General features: G+C 41.5%; 1 protein-coding gene across 2 annotated transcripts in view; it reads left to right on the forward strand.

Moving 5' to 3' along the window:
* GRM3 (glutamate receptor, metabotropic 3) overlaps positions 1–22447 on the forward strand; it is a 45516-nt gene that overhangs the window by 4871 nt on the left and 18198 nt on the right. For both annotated transcript variants that reach the window (XM_010152199.1, XM_010152198.1), the window contains exon 2: positions 7050–7905. In XM_010152199.1, the coding sequence (XP_010150501.1) occupies positions 7050–7905 (856 nt within the window). The remainder of the gene's footprint in view (positions 1–7049; positions 7906–22447) is intronic.

Consider the following 22447-nt stretch of genomic DNA (forward strand, 5'->3'; position numbering starts at 1 on the left):
AGTTATTCCCAAATTAGACCCTCATCCAGGAAAAATGGCAGAATAGAAACCAGTACCCAGCTGTCTTCTCTTGAATGCCTTGCTGTGTCTCAAGCAAACTGTAGCAAAACCACTAGAGAAGGTTTAAAGGTACATTACTGCTATCACAAAAGCTGAAGTCTCTGTCTTGAGTGAGTGACCATCTGGCATGAAATTCAGAATATGTACTCATTTACTGGCAATCTTTTACTGGCTTTCATTTCTCCTTAGCCACATGAGCCTGCCAAGGGCTCATAGAGCCTGAAAGCTATTCACTTCCATTTTCTTCCTCCAAGGATAAACCATCTTCCAACCAGGGTATTAACAATACCTTGTGACTTCCATAACCACTGGAAAAAGTGCAAAATATATGGGGCTCTGTCCCCTTTTCAATGGACCTAATGGGGCTACAGGCAAGACATACATGTGGAGGACTGTGTGGGTTACCCATGGACCACAGTCCGCATATGCCATTTGTTCCGTGCTTGAGAGGGGATTTGCATTCAGCTGTGCCACAACAGCCTCAGGTGATTTTGTGCTTGCAAAATTAAACCAGCTCCTTATTAAAAGATCTATCTGTGAGATGGGCCACGTCCCACTGGCATTTAGGCAACACTTGCACTTGCTGACTTCCTGGTGTCTCCTTTAAACAAATCCCTGTTTTATCTCTGTTCTTTCTCTCCCTCTGCTACCTCTCAGCCAGACCCTTGCTATTTGTTCCTCTCTTTGTTTCTATTCCACATTCAGAAACTGAACAGTCACTAAGCTGAGATTTTCAAAGTGCCCAAACAGCACTGGACAGGTCTTTCCTAGAGATTTCAAAGACATGCGAGTACCTCCCTCTGGCTGGCTTCTTTGAAGATGTCACTTTAACTGATTCCTTTGCAGGTTGTTTTTTGTGTGTGTGTGTGTGTGGGGGGGTTATTATTTTATTTTTTTCTTCAGTGTGAGTATTTTCTCCTTTTGTCAAAGGGAAATGAAATGATATTACAAGGATAGGCAAGTAAACCACGAGATCACAGGTAAAAAAGAAGGAGCCCTACTGTGTTATGAGTGGGAAAGGATGCAACTACAAGAAACAGTGGCCAAAAATAGGAACTAGTTAGGGACATCTTCACATCGCCCATACTCATTTTATCCCTTCTGCATCAGTCAATGAGTCTTAAATAACCATATTTATCAATGATAGCTCTTTTAACTCCAGAAGCCATTTCATGCTTTTAGAACTATCAACCCCAGTTTTAGTCCCTTTTCTCATCATGTATAAATGTGACATGAGTCACTCACAGTCAGGTTTACCAAGTCTCAAAGAAGAGTTGCACTCCTCATGGAAAGCAAGGTTTTCTGCCCAGACCTCTTCTTATTGTGCCAGCTGAGTGTTTAGCTTCTGTATGGAAGCAGAGTGCATATGTGACAGCTCTCTGTGCTATCCCCTGCAGGAAAAAAGAAAAAAAGATTTCCAAACAATTCTTCTCTCCAACATTTCTCTGCATGTCCTTCTTGGTTTATTTTTTATTACACAGAACATGCATATAAAAGGAAGTTCCCGGGTCCTCTGCACAAATCCTAGATGTTATTCTGACAGTATTCCCTATTACTGATGTTCATTTCACAGATGCAATTATTTTACTGTTCAAACAATGCTTTTCTGGATGTGACAGCTATTGAATTGCTGAGAATATTTCGTTATATTTTTCCAGCTTCATTGCCAAAATTTGCAGGAGATGAGCAAGGCTGAAAACACTGTTTTCTCCCTTCCCCCTGTAATAAACAACACAGACATTTTTATTTGTTTGGTAATTAATTGTTTTTTCCTGAGTTACCTTTTGGAAAGAATTTTGTTAAGGAACAGCACTCACTAAGTAGTAAAGAGCCCTCAACATCAAAGAGAGAAAAAGCTGGTGGGAACCACTGCTTCAGTCCTGCAACATGTCAGATTTCACTGGAGTACAGGCCAGGCTGGGACTCCTAAATAAATTCATTGTTTCTGGCTTAGTTCCTTGCCACTGACCTTTAACAATTAAAAGAACTGGGATGTCCGCATTGCCGATGCATTCCTGGGGTCAGAGCTTGAAGTCCAGCTGATTTCAAATGGATATTTTCTGCTGCAGGTGGTGGCATAGCCCCTGTGTAGAGACTGTCTTCAGTAGTGCCTAGTATAATGTCCCAGGCATAACATTCTTTCCATTAGGTTTATGCCCACCACTTACTGCGCAACCACACTCCAGCCCTTTCAGAACCAATATTTCTTTCTCGCCTTTCTAAAATGACACTTTCTGCCAAAATTTGGTTAAAATATTTTTAGATTTAAAAGAAAAGTCAAATAAGAAATTTAAAACAAAATATTAGAGTAAATGTTTTAGCTGTAGTTTGACCTGCAGCTACCCAAATAATAGCATAAAGCCCACACTGTAAGTCACCGTCATTTAGGAACTAGACAGAACTTACACTTGCAGCAGTCAACATCTCTTTAAAGCAAAAGCTCAGTTCCTGTGTTATAGCAATGATCTAAACATTAGGAAATCCTCAGGACATGGCTTTGCCACAGTCTTGCCATAGGAATCTGGACAAGTAACTTATCCTCAGGAACAGAAAGACTTTTTCAGGAGAACAAAGCCAGCAACCGAATCTCCGTTAGGAGAGGTTGCAGTTCAGAGAGACAGGGATTTCTCCGGTTTCTCAGCAGAGAGAAACCTCTTTTACCTCAATCCCATTCTGCTCAGCAGCCTAATTTACTGCCCGTTCAAAACATCCACAGGAGCTCATCCCTGTCTCAAAGGAGCTCTGTGAAACTAGATTCATTAAGCCATGTTAAGTGCCATGAGATTATTGTGTGGTAAAATTTTAGAAGTGCAGGGAGCACTGCCATCTAACAAGGGTCCTCCTCTGCCCACCAAAGGTGTGATACACACTTGTGAAGAAACCCTATCTGTTCTAACACTTTTGAGATGTTTTTTCCCAAAGTGTTTCCTGTGCTCCCCAGCCCTATACACATTCAAACAACACATTTAACAGCCCCTGAGCTGTTAAAAAGGGAAATTTTAACCAAAAACATCAGAATAAAACTTACTGCCAGGAAAAGAAAGTCCTATAGAGGATAGGCAATATGCTTGATGGGATCCAATAAATCCATATATGAGTTTCTGAGACATATATGTGTTGTCTACCTGACCCCATCTATCATCAGGACCCTTGAATGGCCAGAAATACACTCAGAAATCAGATTCACACGTTTGATAGCTGTACCTAATTCACTGCTCATTGAAGAAAAGTATTAGGAAACCATTTTCAGTTATAAACTAGATTAGCAATTTCCCATAAGTATTTGTACTGTCCCTGATGCCCAGAGAAGTAGAGGTGACAGATGCGACCCCTACGCCGTGAGAGGGACATCAGTTGTCTCTGGCACGGCCCTGGCCACTCCATTTTGAGGATTTGCTGGTACAGTCTGTCCCGATGGAGGGACATGGCTCGCGCTGGACTTTCTGCCATGCTCATGTTGGGCAGCTCCTTATGCATCACTTGCTGACCTAGCAGCTGGGTGAGAGCCAGCTTTGCTTGGAAGTGGACATTTTAGCACAGGACAGTGGCTACACTAATAAATAAACCCAGCAGCACGAGGGCAGATGAAGGTTTCCCATCGTGCTGGAATCTGACTATATCTACACACTTTTTTCAGAGCAAGCTGTGCAAAGCAGTTGTTTTAAAGCTGCAGCAATGGAACATCCAGTCTTATTTTCAAAGGTGCTAAGCATCTGCAAAACCCGCTGGTTTTCACAGCAAAAAAAACAGGCTACTACTGCTACTTAAGTGCCAACATATGGATTTCAGGCTCTAATTGCATGCACCATGGCTTGATTAAATTGCTGCCTGGAGCTTTGCCAGAATAGATTAATTCGGTTAGCAGAAGTTGGATCTACACTGAAATTTTGAAGCTGTTGCTGACATCCCAAGGCAGCATGGAGCTATGGTGTAGGTGCACCTCAGCTGGTTCAATCTCAGTGCACATAATTCTGCTTCACAATGCACTGTCCTCTACCACACTGAGACAATGCAGAATATCTCAGGCTGTGTCTTAGCCTTAGATATCAGCTCCTCTCCAGAGCCTCTTACCCATACCCTTATCATGTTGTTCATTTAATCAGGATCTGATTTTTGGAATCAGATGTTTAAATCAGCATGGAAATGGCTGGAAGGAGGGACTGTTCTGAAACTGGCTGCATCAGCTAAGTGCCTGAAACCTGAGCTCTTTTGAGAAATTAATCCCTAAAATCAAGATATTGCAATATTCTAGGAAATCCCCAACTTAAGAATTTCTAGAAGAGTGTACAGATCTGAATTAGATAAAACTTCACTGAAGTCCCATATCAATCGCAGCTCTCAGGTACAATAGGGTCACTATCCCATATGACTTATCAGACTTATTCTTTTTTTTTTTTTGTCTGTGAAACCCCAACCATCCGGATAGCATTGCACTGAAGAGCGTTACAGCAAACAGCATTGCCACAGGAAAGCTTTCTTCTCCCCAAATCACAGGAAGCAGAATTGCAGGCAGTTAGCCGGGGCCCTAGAAGTATAGTGACATCCAAGGCTCAGGCTCCCCTTGTAAGATGGGGATGTAGTTCTGTTTCCCTGCATATCAATACTTCTGGTGCTTAGACTAAAAATAAATACGTAAATAGATAAATAAATAAATAAATAAATAAGCGTTATAGTTTTTAGGAGTATCTTTCTGTGAGCTGAAGGCTTGTCTACACACAGAATAGCACGGCTTTAGCTAGAAAATTGAGTTCTTTTTTAGCCATTTTGGGGAGGAAAATGCAGAATGATATGTGTGCATATCCTTATTATGGTTTAGCTCAAATAAAATAATTCCTGCTAGAATAAACTGAGACAAGAATAGCTATTCCAGCCCACATGGCTCTGCAAGAAATGTTCCAGAATAGCTATACTGAGGACATTCTTATTACCAAATCAAAGTGCTCTTTTTGAGTGAAGACGTGAACCAAACCATGTGGATATGTGGGCATGTAATGAAAACTTACAAAGCCACAGAGTGTTAACAATGCTCAGAACATCCACTGCACCTCAGTGACAAAACAAGCCTCTCAGCCCACCCTGTTGCTTTAAAGCTCTTCATTTCAATCACCACAATAGAAATTAAATCCCACATTTCCAGTACAAGGCAGTTTAATGCACATTACCACCTAGCATGGTGGTTAAGGATGCATCAGCTGTTTCCTAAGGAACAGCATCTTGTGCAGCCACAGCACTTCCCAGGCATGTGCCTACATCCATAGGCAAAAACACAGGGTGTTAGTCAAAGCTCCCTGTCAGGAAAATCCTTCCAAGCAGTGGAAAAGAGGTTCTATCTTGGTTTAAACTAAAATAAACCAGTCCTAATGATTTATTTTATAAGGACATGCTTCAGCTCCTCAGATACAGCTGGGATGCCAGGGCATCCCACCTTCTCTTCCCTGGTGCCCCAGAAGGAAAGGAAAACAAAGTTCTCCTGAAATCCCCCATTTCAGATGGCTGAGGTGATTGCGAAAGGCACTGTGAAAGTATGGTTTGACAGCAGAGTCTGGCCACGAGATTACATCAGTTTACAGTGGGAGATGGAGTCACAGCAAGACACTGGTCCAGTGTCTGCACTAAAGAAAAGACAGAATCTAAATCTATAAAAACCCAAGAGATAAGGGTTGCCAAAAAAAAAAAGCAGTAAAATTCTTTTAGTTATTTTTACCAGACTGTCTGTTTTGCTATTGACGTCTGAGCCTTCAAAATTTGCCATTTTCCATAACATTTTTTCAAAACAGTCCTTTGCCTTTGAATTCTCACAGACATAGTCTGTGGTCAGAGAAACATTTGGGGAAAATGTGAAAAATTAATTGACTGGGCAATTTCTAATAATTTTCCCTTAGGAATCTCAAGTACACTATTGCTTTTCAAATGGTTTTGTCAGCCTGTACCCCAAGATCATCTTTAAATTTAATTTACTGGACAGAGCTTCCACTCACCAAGACCAGAACTCCAAAGTCTTCCCTTTGTCATTTAAGAGAAGTTACAGGGGGGGGAAAAAAATGACATAACTTTTCTTCATTTCTTTACAGATATAATCAGGAGCTACACTGCTGTGAGAGCAACAGAGTAGATTTGGGAATATGTAAGCAAGGGACATAGTATCTTATGGGAAAAAAAAAATACTTTGGACAACATAAACCACACAAGAAGGTCAATTGGAGATTATTAGAAGTTTTTTGTTATTTGTGAAAAGCTGTAGGTTAACATGACATTCTGCATCACTTGAGGAGAACTAACATGCAACAAATATTCCATCTCAGGAAGACTGTAGCCAGATGAGGTCAGAATATAGAGTTTAAAAGAATAATAGCTAGGAAGGATGGGGACTTAGAGCTGGAATAAGTGTGGTCAGAAGTTGTGTAAAAGACCTGTACATGTATATCTGTGATATTTGCATAAAAGAGAAATGTATATCTTATCTGTGCATTTGGTTATCAAATACAATGAGTCTTAGAGAAGATGAATCACACTACAAACAGGAAAGACATGCAAATTCCCAAACCTTAGTAAGGAGCTGAGACTGAAGTACATTAGCTGTTTCTGTCGAATTCTCTGTTGGTTTAAACAGAGTCAGCTCAACAGAAATTGGGGGATGCCCCATTCCTGGAAGTGTTCAAGGCCAGGCTGGATGAGGCTTTGAGCAACCTGGTCTAGTGGAAGGTGTCCCTGCCCATGGCAGGGGGGTTGGAACTAGGTGATTTTTAAGGTCCCTTCCAACCCAAACCACTCTATGATTCTATAAATTAACTGAGGAGAACAGCCGTTCTGCATATGCACAGTGCATTGCTCTCACCAGAATAAATTATCAACATCCTCTATCAACACCCTTAATCTGTGACTGTCAGAACACCTCATTAAAAAAACACTGTTTATGCCTTTACCTAGATTTTTCCATTAGTCTTATAAATATCACCCTTTTTAAAAAACCTGTATTCTTCCCCCTCTAGGTGGCAAATTTGCTCAGACTCTTCCAGATTCCCCAGATAAGCTACGCCTCCACCAGTGCCAAGCTGAGCGACAAGTCCCGCTACGACTATTTTGCGCGGACAGTGCCCCCTGACTTCTACCAAGCAAAAGCCATGGCTGAAATCCTACGGTACTTCAACTGGACTTACGTGTCAACAGTTGCTTCAGAAGGAGACTATGGGGAGACAGGGATTGAAGCCTTCGAGCAGGAAGCTCGCCTCCGCAACATCTGCATTGCCACCTCTGAGAAAGTGGGCCGGTCCAACATCAGGAAGTCCTACGACGGCGTGATCAGAGAGCTGCTCCAGAAACCCAACGCCAGAGTGGTGGTGCTCTTCATGCGAGGCGATGACTCTCGGGAGCTCATTGCAGCTGCCAACCGCTTCAACGTTTCCTTTACCTGGATTGCCAGTGACGGATGGGGAGCACAAGAGAGTATCGTCAAGGGTAATGAGCACATAGCCTCTGGGGCAATAACCTTGGAACTTGCTTCCCATCCAGTTAAAGAGTTTGACAGGTATTTCCAAAGCCTTAGCCCTTACAATAACAAGCGCAACCCCTGGTTCAAGGACTTCTGGGAGCAAAAATTCCAGTGTAATCTCCAGAACCGAAAACCACATAAAAAGGCTTGTGACAAGCACTTCACCATCAACAGTTCCAACTATGAGCAAGAGTCCAAGATCATGTTTGTTGTGAATGCTGTCTATGCGATGGCCCATGCCTTGCATAAAATGCAGCGGACCCTGTGTCCAAATACCACCAAACTCTGTGATGCCATGAAGCATCTGGATGGCAGGAAGCTGTACAAAGATTATCTCCTGAAAGTAAACTTTACAGGTAATAACTTCTCTTTTGGTACATACAGCATGTCACTGCAATTAATGAAGTGTTCATTAGTCATAGTAAGAGCCAGATGAATTTCCACTAGCACCTATTATCAAAGTTCAGGCCAGGGTGGTACCCAGGCAAGGCCATGCCTGTCACAAGAAGGGAGAAAGAAGAGGGACAAGGAGCATGGTGCGAAATCTAAATAAAACCAAGCTTGATACCTCTCCTGTTTCCAGCAGAAGGAAGAGGTGAAGGAGGCAACAGGTGGTCTTGGAAACGTTATGTACTTCCACACACCAACTTCCATTTCATTCACAGCCAGTTTGGCTTCGGCTGGAGATGTCTGGAGACCAACAGCCATTGCACCACCTGCTTCACTAGGCAATTCCCTACTAGGCCTATGCCAAGACTTGGCCTTCTCTTCCTCGTTGTTTTATGAATTTACATAATAGCTGGACCCTGGTCAATGGCTAATGTCTTTGCAATAATAAGACAATAATTCCTGCCATAGAACCAGACCAGTATAAAATATGTAAATATGTGGGATAGTGCAATTACCTGTGTTACAGGTCTTTAGGCTTGATGACAAAGTATAAAACGCTAGCTGTGCCGGAGGCTTGCGTAGAGAGAGTGGATGATCTGGCAATGATATAAGCTAACTTCATGGGGACTGGCCGTGCAGCTCATGACATCTCTGTATTTGCCATCACATAGATCTAAGCTTAGGTTTGTTATTAATATTACACCATAGCAAGGCTAAATAGATCTACAATGGAAACAAGTAAAGTGTAGAGCATCATGTCTTTTTGTTGTTACATGTCTAAATTTCTTCTGAAGCATCTAGGTTGAGCTTGCATTTCTATGTATTATTAAACTGATATTTTCAGCTGACTGAGTTGATAGGAAACACCATGCTGTGCTTTGAATGAGAACTATCTCCAAGAGGAATTGAAGGATAAATATGTGTATGATACAACATGCTCCATCCCAAGAGCCCCTCAATAATGATAGATTAATAACGACGGAAACTATGTGAAACTGTCAGGTTGGATCTTGAACTTTTCCCTCCTTCAGAGGTCACCTGAATGTCTTGAAATTTTTGAAATCAAAAGGTTTTAGGAGCACAGAACTTCACAGAAGTTGGGTCCTGGCAGGCTGATCACAAGGGATGGCAATGGTGTGTAATGTGCTTCTGCCCCTGCCAGGAAGACACCTGAGAGCAGTAACAGCTTATCCAAAGGAAAAGGCAGTTCATTAATTCAAACTTTAATTATTTTGAAATTTTTTCTGATGCTCCAGGTACTTTTGTGGCCTTAAATGCATACACTCTTAATAGAGTCCAGATTTAGTCTGTCACTTGACAATCTTGGTTCCAGTACATGATTCTTAATAATTTTTCTATCATGCAGAGTTTTTTTAAGCACCCAAGCATTTTTCCACTCAGCATTTACACATAAAGTTAAAATAACCACAATTTTCTTTGACCAAAACTCCAGGAAAATTTTAATTTAGATACAGACCAAAAAAAAAAAAATTCATTTTGATTGAAATAACTTTACACTTCTTATGAATTGGAAGTTGAAGCTGTTCAAGCTGGAAAAAAGTAAGTCAACAACTTCGCAATTTTGAAAACTGAAGGCTCTTTTTGGAATTAAATTAATTTGTTTAAAAACCAACATGAAAATCTTTGAAACTCTGAAGAGCTTTAGTTTCAGCTAATTTTAATTTCCAACTTAAAACATTAAAAAAACCTGTCGAGCACTTACCCAATGGCTTTGTTGCGCATATATTTTTTCCTAACTTACAGCATGATTTGCTCATCTCCTGTTACTTTGTTACTGGTTCTTCTAGTGTAATGTGAATCCATGTTTTCATGTCAGTGATTTTTGAAAGCAGATGAGTGATTTTTTTATGTAGCACAAGAATCAGCAAATCTCCCATGCCTTCTTCCTTTCAGAAAGACATGAAATTTTAATACATACAAGTCTTGTCATTGATTTGCATTGGACCAAGAATTTACCTTTGCTCTTTTCTGGTTGAAGAAACTCTCTGGGTGTGATGTTAATATAATTCCAGGACCCTGCAGCCTGGTACATTTGATCAGTGATGCTCTCATATTTCCAGCTCCAAATCTGACAACATATCCCCAATGCAGAAAGGATGGCATGGAAGCTATCAGCCCATCAGGCACACTGCAACCAAGTCAGATTGGGAATTTTCGTACTGCTTTAGCCTGTGCAGTGATCCACACCCACCAAAAGGAATCAGGCAAGAAGCAGAACAATAGAGATAACCATGTTCACACACACAGAGCTATTTAAGCAACGTCTCCTCAGCTGAAAAGCAGAGGTACAGATAGATGAGCTCTGTATACACAAACCTGCAGCTTGTCATGAAAAAAAAAAAAACAACACCAAAAAATGGCGCTGAATGTATTCTCCCAGCTTCCAGGAACAGGTGATGGTGCATTTCAAGCACACTGCTCTGAGTATACGATAGGGTGCATTTATATGACTGGTGTGGGCCTGTGCAATTTTAGACATTTACCCGAGAACTGGAATTAGTTTTGGTTAGTCTCTGATCACAGTTAATGGAGCGGATCAGCACTTACATATTGAGGTTCAGCCCATGATTTTCCCCTACATCTCTTGCTATTGACTACAGATAGAGCATAGAGCAACTGAGATTTTCACTTGCCATTTAGCTGAAAGCCTGAAGCAAGACTCTCAGGCAGAGCAATAATGGGATCTGTCGGGAAATACACAGGGACCAGCTAACAGCAGGGTTGCAGTAGAGGACTGGTCAGGATTTGTGCACTTTCATGCTGCCACTGCCACTGACATGCTGTGTGACAGATATTTCATTAGTATCTCTGGGGTCCTACTTATTTCTCCTTTTTTGTGAAATAGAAATAACTCCACAGAACTTCAGTGTGGCACGAAGGCAGGGTGCGAGTTCATTCCTTATTGCCTGTGGGATACACCAAGCACATCATTTTCTTGCAAGTCAGTAAGACATATATGACAAATGTCATGATATCCTGAATCTTTTCATTAAAGGAGGAAAGAGACACCTATGCCTAATTCCCACTTCCAGCACCAGGATCTGAGAATGCAAAGACCAGCCCCTAGATAAACACACTCACTCCATCTCAGTGCTTGTTTGGCCTTTCAAAGAGATATGGGCTGGTACATCTTCTTGTTCTTCCCATCCTCTACGTTCCCTCCTGAGGGCACAAGTGCAGCATTTGATGTCCTGAATCGTGATACTCTTCTTCTGATAAAGAGGTGCTGGTAGAAGAAGCTGGTTTAGCTTTTATTACCAAACAACAAAGAAGTGCTGAACCAAAGTAAAGTGCTCCATGGGAGAAGCCCAGAGTAAACTCAACTTCTCTCCAGCACCCAGCCGTTGCTTGGTTGAGGGCAGTGTGTGGGAGGACTCTTGGGAGGGCTTTGAATCCAGGGACGAACCCCAGTGCAAAGCAGAGCTCCACATACCCAGAAGCCTTCTTCCCTCTGAGGGATGGAGGGGCCAGTGCAGCAACCAGCTCTGCTAACTGTTCTAGGCCCTTTAAGCTGACAGTATGGCACAGAGAAGAGGTGTTATCATTGCCCACAGTGCTATCGCAAACCTCACGACATTTGACTTGTGTCGGGAGAGTGAATGTTAGCAGAAGCAGTGTGAAAGGGGAAGGCCCATCCTTTGGGATAAAGTTGCAGGGTCCTGCAGAGCTGTGTTCCACATGTTGCTAGCTGGTGTAGCTTCTCCTCTGGGCATTGGGCTCCAGGTTGGCCATGGGTGAGGAAGGGCAGCAGTGACATTAAAGGACCAGCATCTGGCGAGGAATTGCTGAGCTGGCTGTGCAGGATGACAGCCTTGGCACCCAAGGGTATGGGACTGGGGTCCAGCTTTTCCCGCAGCAAGGTTAGCAGGGCTGATGGTATTTCAGGACTAAGTTTGCCTTGAATCTGATGTGGGAGTGGGTGGGCAGAGGAAAGTTGGATTTAGGGATGTATGCATGTCTGCTATATTTAGGGATGTATGCATGTCTGTATGTATGTCCACCTGTCTGCTGCAGCTTCCTGAACCTCCACAGTAAATGGTAGGAGGAATTTGGCTAAAGGAGTAACCCTAGAGAATAGATTAAAAAAAATGGGCAACATATATGTTTATTGCAATCAGTGTCCTACCCCTATCTTCCTTCACAGCTACAAAAGTCGCTGTCATGTCCTTCCTTGCAATATATTCAGAAATCCACCTCTTCTATAGCAGAGCGTATATCATCAAACCTAGCTTATACTGGGCAAAATCCTTTCCTGTGGCTAACCAGAATGACTTCTCAAAATGAGGAAAAGGTTGATTTTTCCCCTTTCATCTGCTGGACTTTATGACAACACTTAAATTCCTGCCTGGTCCTAAGTTCTGTGTGGTTTATTTTTCTTCCTCCCCACTCTGCTCCAGTCAACACCCAAATAATATGAAACACAATAAGCTGAATCACAAACCTGACTTCTCGTTTACTCTCAGACACTGGTGATGTTTGTGGTGGGTACATACTTTTATGGACCATTTATATGGTAACTGTTCCACCCAAGCAGGAAAGACCTTAAAAGTCACGGTCTGCAACAGGCAGATGTCACCTCACTTCTGAGCACAGCAGCATTGCATGACCCCTGCTCTGGGATTTGGCTATAAATATTTCCTGACAAAAGTCCACTCTGAAGCTTAGCATCCTGCTGGACTTGCATGGAGCACAGACCAATAAATGATGCATCTGTAGATTACAAATACTTGAAAGGCCAGATGGACATTTACAGCAGGTAGTACCCGTCAGTAGACAGGCAGGATAAGCTAGACCTCATCTCCTAGGCTCTGCAGCAGATGGCCCTGTTACACTGCCATTTCACCCAGTGAGCTCCTACCCATCAGTCAGACCCCCTTCACCTCCAGAACTCAGCAGTAAGGTCCCCCTGGCCTTCCATGGGATGCTTATTTGCAAAATAAGCCATAACATCACTTTAAACCAAAGGTAAATATTTAATGGATAGAAGGAATATAATACCTTATTAATCATAAAAGTTTTAAAAGCGTAATTCATGATGGATTTGTGGCCAAAAACCCAAGGGAAATGTAGAGTGAATTCCCCAAGATACTAGTTAAATATAGACGTGAAAAACAATCTACAGTTTATAGGAAAAATTACTGCCTTTTTCCTGGGATCACAAACGTGTCATAGCATTTAAAACCTTGAAAGCAACTAAGGGACAGACTCTGAATGCACACCTGAGACCTGCTATTTCAGAGCAGAGGAACAGTTGAACCTTAACAGTATTTTCCCATATTTCCTCTATTTTCGAGCTACATTGGGACATACACACACAGAGTTGTAGCAAGGTTTTGACACCCTGGTTTTCCTGATGTACCTCTACAATTTCTCATTCCACCAGCTGACTCTTTACAGACCTAGCTGCTGATGGGAATCTGCAGTTCCTTTCCTTGGGGCAAATTTACCCCTCCAAGAGGTTCCTGGGCAAAAATCTCCACTTAGCCTATCTTGAAGCTTTTAATATGTGTGTATATTAATATATTTTTTCACTTTATCTATATACATGCATGTTTTCATACATATATATTTCATTTTCTATAATGTAAACTCATAATATATAGAACCATAAAGTTAAAGAATAAATCTTGTTGGAAGGGCCCTCAGGAGGTCTCTAGTCCAACCACCTGCTGAAAGCAGGGTCAGCTGTGAGATCAGACCAAGTTACTCAGGGCTTTATAGACATCAATTGACTGAAATTAAAATAGTATTGGACCTTTTCAGCCTCTAGTTTATGTCTGAGGTATCACCATGGCAAACAGTCCAATCTTCACCCTTTGTACCACACACTGTGTGTGTGTGATGCACCACGTAAACTGGATCCTTAGGCTGGCAGCAGGACACAGACGTCATCTCTAAGGCACAACTTCCAAATAAAATGTTCATTAAAACTTCTTTTACCATGGCAGGTCTGTGACTTACCTGTTAATGGTGTCTGCTTCCTAGCAGAGACTGTCAAAAGATGCTTCCTTTTTGTGCTTTCATGTGGTACTAATTAACAGTAATTGGCCTGACTGAGCAGGAGCAGAGGTTGAATTGTGTTCTTACCTCTTGAGATAAGCTCCAACAGCACAGACCAAGGTGTGCTGGACCATTGCTTCCCAGCTGACTCAGGCACAAGTGCTTCTGCCAGCTGCCACCACTGCCTGTAGCCACCACTCTTCCGCCTGCCCTGGGCACTGAGCTCCTGTATACAAAAAGGATGGGAAATACAGCATTAGCAAGACACAGAGCAGCAACAACTTTCCATCACTGTCCTCAGGAAGCCTCTGGAAGCATGTTGCCTTTGGCCTTTACCCAGCTGGGTGTCATTCCTGGAAAGTCTGTAGAAGCCACAGGCCAGCAATGGCCTCAAACTTGTAGCAGCATATTTAGGTGAAGGTGCCTTGACATGCCTAAAATAGCAAATAGCTCTCCATCTCAGTTTCCTATACTTGAGTATTTATACAACCCACCACTTCAGCTGAAGTATGAAAAACTGAATACAAAGTTATGCGGTCCATGGCTTATATATAATTTATGGGCAACTGCTTTGGTCATATTAATAATGTGGCCTTTAGACATCTTATAAATCTCTAGATTGTGCAGCGCCTGTGCGGGTGTGTAAATGAGGATGAGATTAGACACTCTGTGTTTATGGAGAAACACATAACTGAAAAACTGAGCAATGATTTCCTTTCAGATCACATGTTTGAGAGACAGAAGGCTCGGTAACCTAATTTCTCTAAATGACAGAATTCTGTGTTTGCCTGCTGCTTGTTTTATAATAGTTATTATTTCATCTTTTGTTTCACTGGCAAATGTCATGTGAATCCCAAACACCAAGGGTCTGTGCAGTCAAAGTGCTTGGAAGAGCAGGAAGACTCATACAGTCTTCTCATCCCCCAGCCATGTGTGCTCACTTTTCCAATCCCACTGGTCTCTACAACAAGGGGGAAATTAAGGCAACTCATTGAATTACACTATTATTCCTCACGTAAATTTATCTGTGCAAGGCATCCCGACGTAGCTGAAAAGATGTCAGGTTTGCTTCTTTCTCCTTGTGACATGGAAGAACAAGATATGTGAGAAAATAATTTGTTTCAGGATTCCTACCCCTATATTTTAGCATCTAATTCTTCTCTCAAAAGCCAATGGGAGGACAAGATTCTGCTCTAGTACCTCCTATGGAAGCGCACTTCAGCGCTTCCAGAAGTAATCTGTTAGTCTCTCTTGCATGCTGAGGTGCTATTTCAGGGGCTGAAAAAGGCAGAGTCTGTGCTCAGAACATGACTACAGCAGTGTTAATGAGGATGAGAATAAGGAAGGGATTTCATAAGGACACACTTGGACAGTGTGTCCCATTGGGAAATAAATTAGTTTTTTGACTAATCCAGGTGTGTCCTAGCATTCCAGTGAATTCACAAGAAAATTGTTCTTTTCAAAAGGTGATAAAGAAAACTTTGGAAAGTCACAACACAGGTGTCTAATCCCAAAGATAACTAAATTTTAAGTCATTTTTACCATACCTCTATTTTTGTTGGCAGCTAATAATTATACTAGAAAGGTGCAACTGAAAGCATAATCCATAGGAGAGTATCTTTTCTCCTGAAGTAACCTTCATTTCACTACATTTCTGGAAGAAAAGTTTGCTTCATGCAGTAGAGCACAATGCAAAGAAAGATATTCCCAGGCTAACACTGCTTAAATGGGATCTGGTACCAAACCAACATAGCTGCATTAATGTGGCACTAACCTTCAGCCCAACCTGGTGATGCAATCTAGACATGGATCTTGGTCTGAATCCTACACCACTTCCACAAAGTGTATTTCCAGGCAAACCTGCCACATGCTGACTTCTGTACTTGTTAAACTGCAGCCCAGATGAGCAGGTGAATGGATTTCAGCTTTCTGCACAGTCTGAACTATTCCCTTCCAGCTTGCCTCTGCTCATTTCTGACACCCAGTGCAGAAAGAACCAGCTCAGTGACAGTCATGTTTCTCTGCCTCAGAGGGAGAAAGAAACTTAACCCAATCTCAAAACATCCCTTGTGTAAATTTTTACGTTAACACACATTTTTCCCAAATATTCACTACCTTTGTGTGCATGGTCATATGAATCAAAATAACTACTTAGGGCAAAAGTTTCAGAGCAATGACTGAAAGGATTTGTGATCTTATCAAAAATTTACCTTTTTTTATTCATTCAAGTGTGGTGCTTTTTATCAAAAATATTCCTCAGGCCAGTAGATCACACCTACTTTCTAATAGTAATTTGAAAAAGCAACTACATCTTCATTTTCATGGAACAGAAACTCCTCCTATGTATGAGTACTCTTCACAAACTGATGTTCTACACAGTTCTCAACTGCAAACTGGATGGACCTGGCAGAGGAATGGGTCAAAAGGTGATTTTCTTTCATTTCTTCGTCTGTTAGAGTCCTGTCTCTAAACACCTCTAAAAGCATCTCAGAGGATGCCTGCTTTGGCATCACTGCAATATTTATGGCTATTTTGTTAGCAGATACAGAATATAATGTAAAAAGATATTTCATCTCTGTTATCTGGGTGAGTCATTTCCTTCTGTTTCCTTCCTGCTGCCACGAAAGTGTATTTTCTCTGAGGATGTAACAAGTGAGTACAAAGAATACTAAAATTCTTCAGGGCAGGGGAAACAACACACATATTCATGCACAGGGGTATCAGAAGCAGAGAAACTTCTATCAATGTCCACAAATCCTAGCTGTAGCATGGCTCAGGCACTGGAGTGATCCTTTGATTTGCTTTCTCACCCCTTGCTCCAGCCGTGAAGCAATAAGTTAACATCAACTCACCTGCTCTCTGTTGCAATGTTCAGCCCTAAGACAGGAATTACAATATCTCCAAGTATAAGTCATGAAACTTGAGGCATGTGAATCATAAAATAAATACCAGGATCATTAAGTTGGCTTGAAGGATCCCTACACCAAAACTCACTGTGTCCTTAGTGCATGGGAAGAACAGCAGAGCCAAAAGCAGTGGTGATGTGAAGGGTGGTTACGAACACCCAGCAAGTAGAAAGCAGAGGTTAATGTACTTAACACTCTGAAGGCTCCCCTCAATCTTGCAGTCACTTTTCATCTCCTACAATTTTGATTTTCTTGTTACAAGCCCATCTGTCTACTTGCCAGTACGTGAATCATCTCATCTCTTCTTGACTAATGGGACATATATACCTAGTACTCTTCCTACAGGAGAAATTCAAGAGTGCTTCCGAAAGCTGAAAGAGATTCACTTTCTAAATGTGCATGTGCACTCGCTCCTCAATTCAATATGGGGATTGTGCAGTACATTTTTCTATTTGCTGCTATACACAGATTCCAGACAATTTGATGGACAACAGAATAAGCTGATGCAGCAATTCCTTTGTACATATGAAATATTTACCAGTTCTGTGGCTGAAATGCGAGTCTCAGCTAAGAAAAAACTACAGTTTTAGCCAGGGAAGGAATTTCACTGTGAACAGTGGAAACAGGGAAAATATTAGTGGGAGAAAGATGAGTGAAGCAGAGCCTTGAACAAAGTCTACGTGTCTTCTAGTCTAAACAGCAATAACATAATTTCCCATAGCAGCAGAAGGTTGTGCACTTGAGGTCCCTTTCAAGTCTATTCGTTTGACATAAATAACTATACACCATGTGTCCCTATAAATAATTTTTACCTATAGTTTCTCTGAAAATAGTGTTTTTCCATGGTATTTATCTACGGCCCTGATGGATGGGGCAGCTGATCACGGCTCCAAGATCTTGATGGTAGCTCTATCGCAGAGACTGGTCTGCTGTTCCAGGACAGATCTCCACCAGACAGTGGCAGATAAGACACTGTATGAAGATGCTATTGGGAACTGTTGAAAGTGTGCTGGGAAAGTTTGTTAAACAACTTCTATTACATTTGCACATCTATTTGAATGAACAGGTAATGGCTAGTTAATGGTCTAGTAACTGAAAGAATAAAAAGCACAACTTTAAAGGCTCTTTCAAGAAAAAAATATCTCATCAGATGAAGGTTTGAGGCAGTGCTGTTAATGTCCTTTCTAGATCTCTGAAACACTTTATCAGTCTAAGCCTATCAGTGTGTCCCTGCTTCTACCATTAAACAGGCAAATAAATCAACATTTTCTTTTTACATTTCCCCCTGAGGTACAGTGATTGCTGTTGCTGAACTGATTCAGCGGAGCAAAACATTAGCAAAAATGATTCAGTGCTCTCAGCTTTACCTTGTCTTCCTTAGAGCAGAAGAATTTGCAAGTGTTAATAGGGCATGCAGCTTGCACGTTGTAGGATAAAGCACGCCAATGAACACTGTTGATGTTGGAAGAGGTGACCTGCTACCTTTGCAGCTGGTGTGTGATATGCATGAATAACCTTAAAAGACAGGAGTTCTTACCCTTTATCTCACTATCTCGTTACTGAAATTCATTGTTGTGAGTAGTCCATAGCCCACTTTCACCTCTCGATTGGCTGGCTCAGCATTTGGTCATACATGAGATACACTCTACTGAATACTGACTTAGCCTGTCATTTTAGTAGATCTGTATTTCTAGTCATTGTAAAAACTAGAAAGAGTAAAAGTAAATCTTTTTACTCTTTTTGAGTAAAAAGAAAATCCAGACTCAAACCTTTACAAAAGAAGACGAGTCAGTCCCATTTAATGTGTGAGGTGGGCCTTACTGAAAGCACTAGTTCAATGATTTCTCCATCAGTGGCCAAAATTCAAGCCAGTCAGCTTTCATGTCTTCTTTGACACAAGTCACTTTGTAGTCTAACTGGAGAACTATCGATGGAGGAAGCTACGCACCTTCCTGATGGCAACTCGGTTTAGCCACAGCCCACCTTTGGAGGTGTCTGTTTCTGTCCACTGATTACAGGAGTTCTGTACGAAAACTACACACCCAACATAGACAGTCTAACTAAGTTTAGGTTAAAGAAACGTAAGCCACTTTTTTCATGCACATATTACATTGACAGAGAAAACTGATCTGCTCCAGAATCTTACACCATAAGATGTGTGAAACAGTTACATTTCCAGCTGAACCCCAGGTCTTCGTTGTCTTCCACCAACATTGTCACATGTACCAGATAATATAACTGAGCTGCATAATTTGTCTGAGCATAAAGGTTCCCATGTGTTTTTCACCACAGCATTCTTTCTTTATTCCAGCTCTGAAGCATCCTATGACTCCTTTTCTTTGCACAAAATATTCAATACATTTGAGCTTACTCAAAAAGGTGCTTTCTTAGAATTCACTACTTATGGTTTTATTTTCCTACTGGAAATACAATTTCATTTTGAAAATTGCCTCATTATTAGCAATTTGTAGGATGATTGCTGAGAGTTTTCAGTAGCTTCTTAACAAAAATAATAGCTTAGAGTCATAAGATTTTTAGGAAGAGGCAATACCTTTATTAAACTGCCCACATACCTGGATAAAGCAGAAGAGCTTGTAGTATAATATCTCTTTGCCGTATCTTGTCTTGCATCTTGATCAGACCTTGTGTTTCTTCAACTGTATACATTTAAAGAAGCAAACAAAAAGCTCTCAGCAATTATTTTGCAAATGGATAGTAATGAGGCTGTTTGCAAAGTGAAATTATGTTTCCAGGAGGAAATAAAAACCTGATATACTGAACTCCAAGCAGAGCTGTTCCTTCAAAATAACTGAAGGTCACATTTATTGAGCAATTTTTCCGATGACCTAATGAAGTGACTTTGTTCCTGAAAGCTTGTGCACTTCTTCCATCTAGCCTAATAAAAAATATTGCCTTTCTTATGGGATTGAAATTTCGTGAATCTGGGACCATTACAACTACAGTATTGCCACTACTAAATAATAGTATTGCATTGTAAGTAATTAAATCTATGTCAGGCCACCTGATTTGAGAGTGTCTTCATATCAAGTCAATTAGGAAATAACAGTGTGAGGGTCTATTTCATGGTTCATTTGGTGCTGATCTCTAAGGGCAAACACTCTCACTAAATTATTCAGAGCACTGTCTGGAAACACCTCTCTAATCCTCAAGTCCCCACAGAGGAGAGAATGTTTTAACCAACTTCCTTTAATATCTTAATAACTGAATCTATTCATATTTCCTTCAGGCTGACAAAGAGGGATAAGGAAATATTATTAGGTATTTAACACTTCCTTAGCCATCAGCTACTTCATGCAATCTGGGGGTGTTAGAACATCATGGAACGGGGCCTCCAAAAAGAGAAAGATTCATGCCCTGACTTCCTTAGCCATCAGCTACTTCATGCAATCTGGGGGTGGAATTAGAACATCATGGAATGGGGCCTCCAAAAAGAGAAAGATTCATGCCCCTGTGACATGAGTACCTCAGTCCAAAAGTGAATTTTAGCAACATGAAAACACAGCTTCAATCTCTTTGAGCTGCACCCTAGATGTATGGAGAAGAGAGGGATAAGGCATAGCACCTTAACCCAGCGCTGAAGTTAAATGAGAATGTCCCTTAACCAGTAGTCCAAATCAGACACAGGGACCTCATAACCCTGGGACTGGCAGAATGTTCCAGCCAAAATCTCTAGCTCTTAAAGCAATATTAATGTCCAGCAGCTGGCTCAAAAGGGAAATTATTGTTTTCTCAAACCAGAACATTTTAAGAGACACCAAGTCCACTGAAGAACATAGTTCCAGCTCTCAAGCTCCCAAGCTTTTGTGTTGTCACCCTAACCGTGGCCATAATTCTTCATAATGGGATTGGGCTCCCTTGCTTCTGTTTACAAAATAACTAATTGGCCTGAGGGAGGAGTTAGGCCACTTAAAGTCATGGTTTAATTTTCTTTGCAATTGCAAGTTCATTGCTAGTATAAATTACCTTGCATGCATTTTGGCCCTTTGCCACCCATTTCCTAAAGTGGATAATCTTAAATTAAAAGAGTGGTATCAATCAAAAAACATTGCTATGTTGGAATCTCACAAATCATATTGATTAGGAACCTAGAAATCTTATTTAAAAAACAAACAAACAAGCAAACAAAAAAAACACCTTAGATGCTTTTCCATGAAGGCTTGATTTATTTTGAAGTTGGACTAATGCAACTTGAAACAAAAAAATCAAGAAATATTCTTAATGTCAGGGGTTATGTTTTGTACTTTTAAGGAGAAATATAAGGACTGTAAAACATTTACATGCTTTCTGCCTTACATGTCTCGAACTCTGAATCCTTTAAGAAATCAAAAGTTGCCTTTTTAATTCCTTACATTTAAAAATATAAGACCGATTTCATAATTTCCTTGATGAAAGTTTTTAAATTATCATCTAGTTCATTCTCCCCAGGTCCTAAACACCATACATCATGCCCAAGGGCCACACAAGAGAGAGGACAACACCCACCTGAAAATGTACAACATCATGCTTGAGGCAAGCTTTTCACAGGCAAGGCAGCTGGGGAGATCTGTGTGCAGCCAGGCTGAGGATGATGATAAGCTGAATGAATTCTTCTAATCTTTCAGACCCATCTTAGTTTATTTTGCCAGCATCCACATTACTTTTCTCCTGGACTCTTCTCCCAGACTCCGCAGCAGTCACAGCAGCCTGTACAGACAGTTTGCAGGAGACACCCCTTCACAGGTACATTGTGGAGAGCTTGTACAAATTACTAACATTTGGCACTCCAGCTGTGAGCCCTTGAGGGCCACAAAGATGCTCCGAGGGCTGGAGCACCTCTGCTATGGGGACAGGCTGAGAGAGTTGGGCTTGTTCAGCCTGGAGAAGAGAAGGCTCCGGGGAGACCTTATAGCCCCTTCCAGTACCTGAAGGGGCTACAAGGAAGCTGGGGGAGACTTCTTACAAGGGCCTGTAGTGACAGGACAAGGGCTAACGGGGTTAAATTGAAAGGGGGGAGGGTTAGATTAGATATCAGGAAGAAGTTCTTCCCGGAGAGAGTGGTGAGGCACTGGAACAGGTTGCCCAGAGAAGCTGGGGATGCCCCATCCCTGGAAGTGTTCAAGGCCAGGCTGGACGAGGCTTGGAGCACCCTGGTCTAGTGGAAGGTGTCTCTGCCCATGGCAGGGGGGTTGGAACTGGATGATCTTTAAGGTCCTTTCCAACCCAAACCATTCTGTGATTCTATGAAATACTAGTGGTATTCATCTCAACCCCAGACACATGCAGTGTAGATGTATTTTAGGTAGTCACTGTCATTATGGTCAGCAGAAATAAAAAAAAAAAAACCCAGATGCAGTTCAGCTGAGCTATCCTAGATACCTTAGAAATACCCATTCCCTTTTGTAGGACAGAATAATGGGATAACTAACCCATATGCAGACACCTGTGTGATAGATCTCTGCAACTAGGCATAAGGAAACATTTCTTTTCTCTGACTACTGCAAACGTTGTGGGGGTCTATGGTGTGAACACCAGGCAAGTTTCTAACCTGAGAGAGAAACCATAGAGCTGGATGGGAAATCTG

The sequence above is a fragment of the Eurypyga helias genome, unplaced genomic scaffold (assembly GCF_000690775.1).
Source record: "Eurypyga helias isolate BGI_N326 unplaced genomic scaffold, ASM69077v1 scaffold4825, whole genome shotgun sequence".
Lineage (NCBI taxonomy): Eukaryota > Metazoa > Chordata > Aves > Eurypygiformes > Eurypygidae > Eurypyga > Eurypyga helias.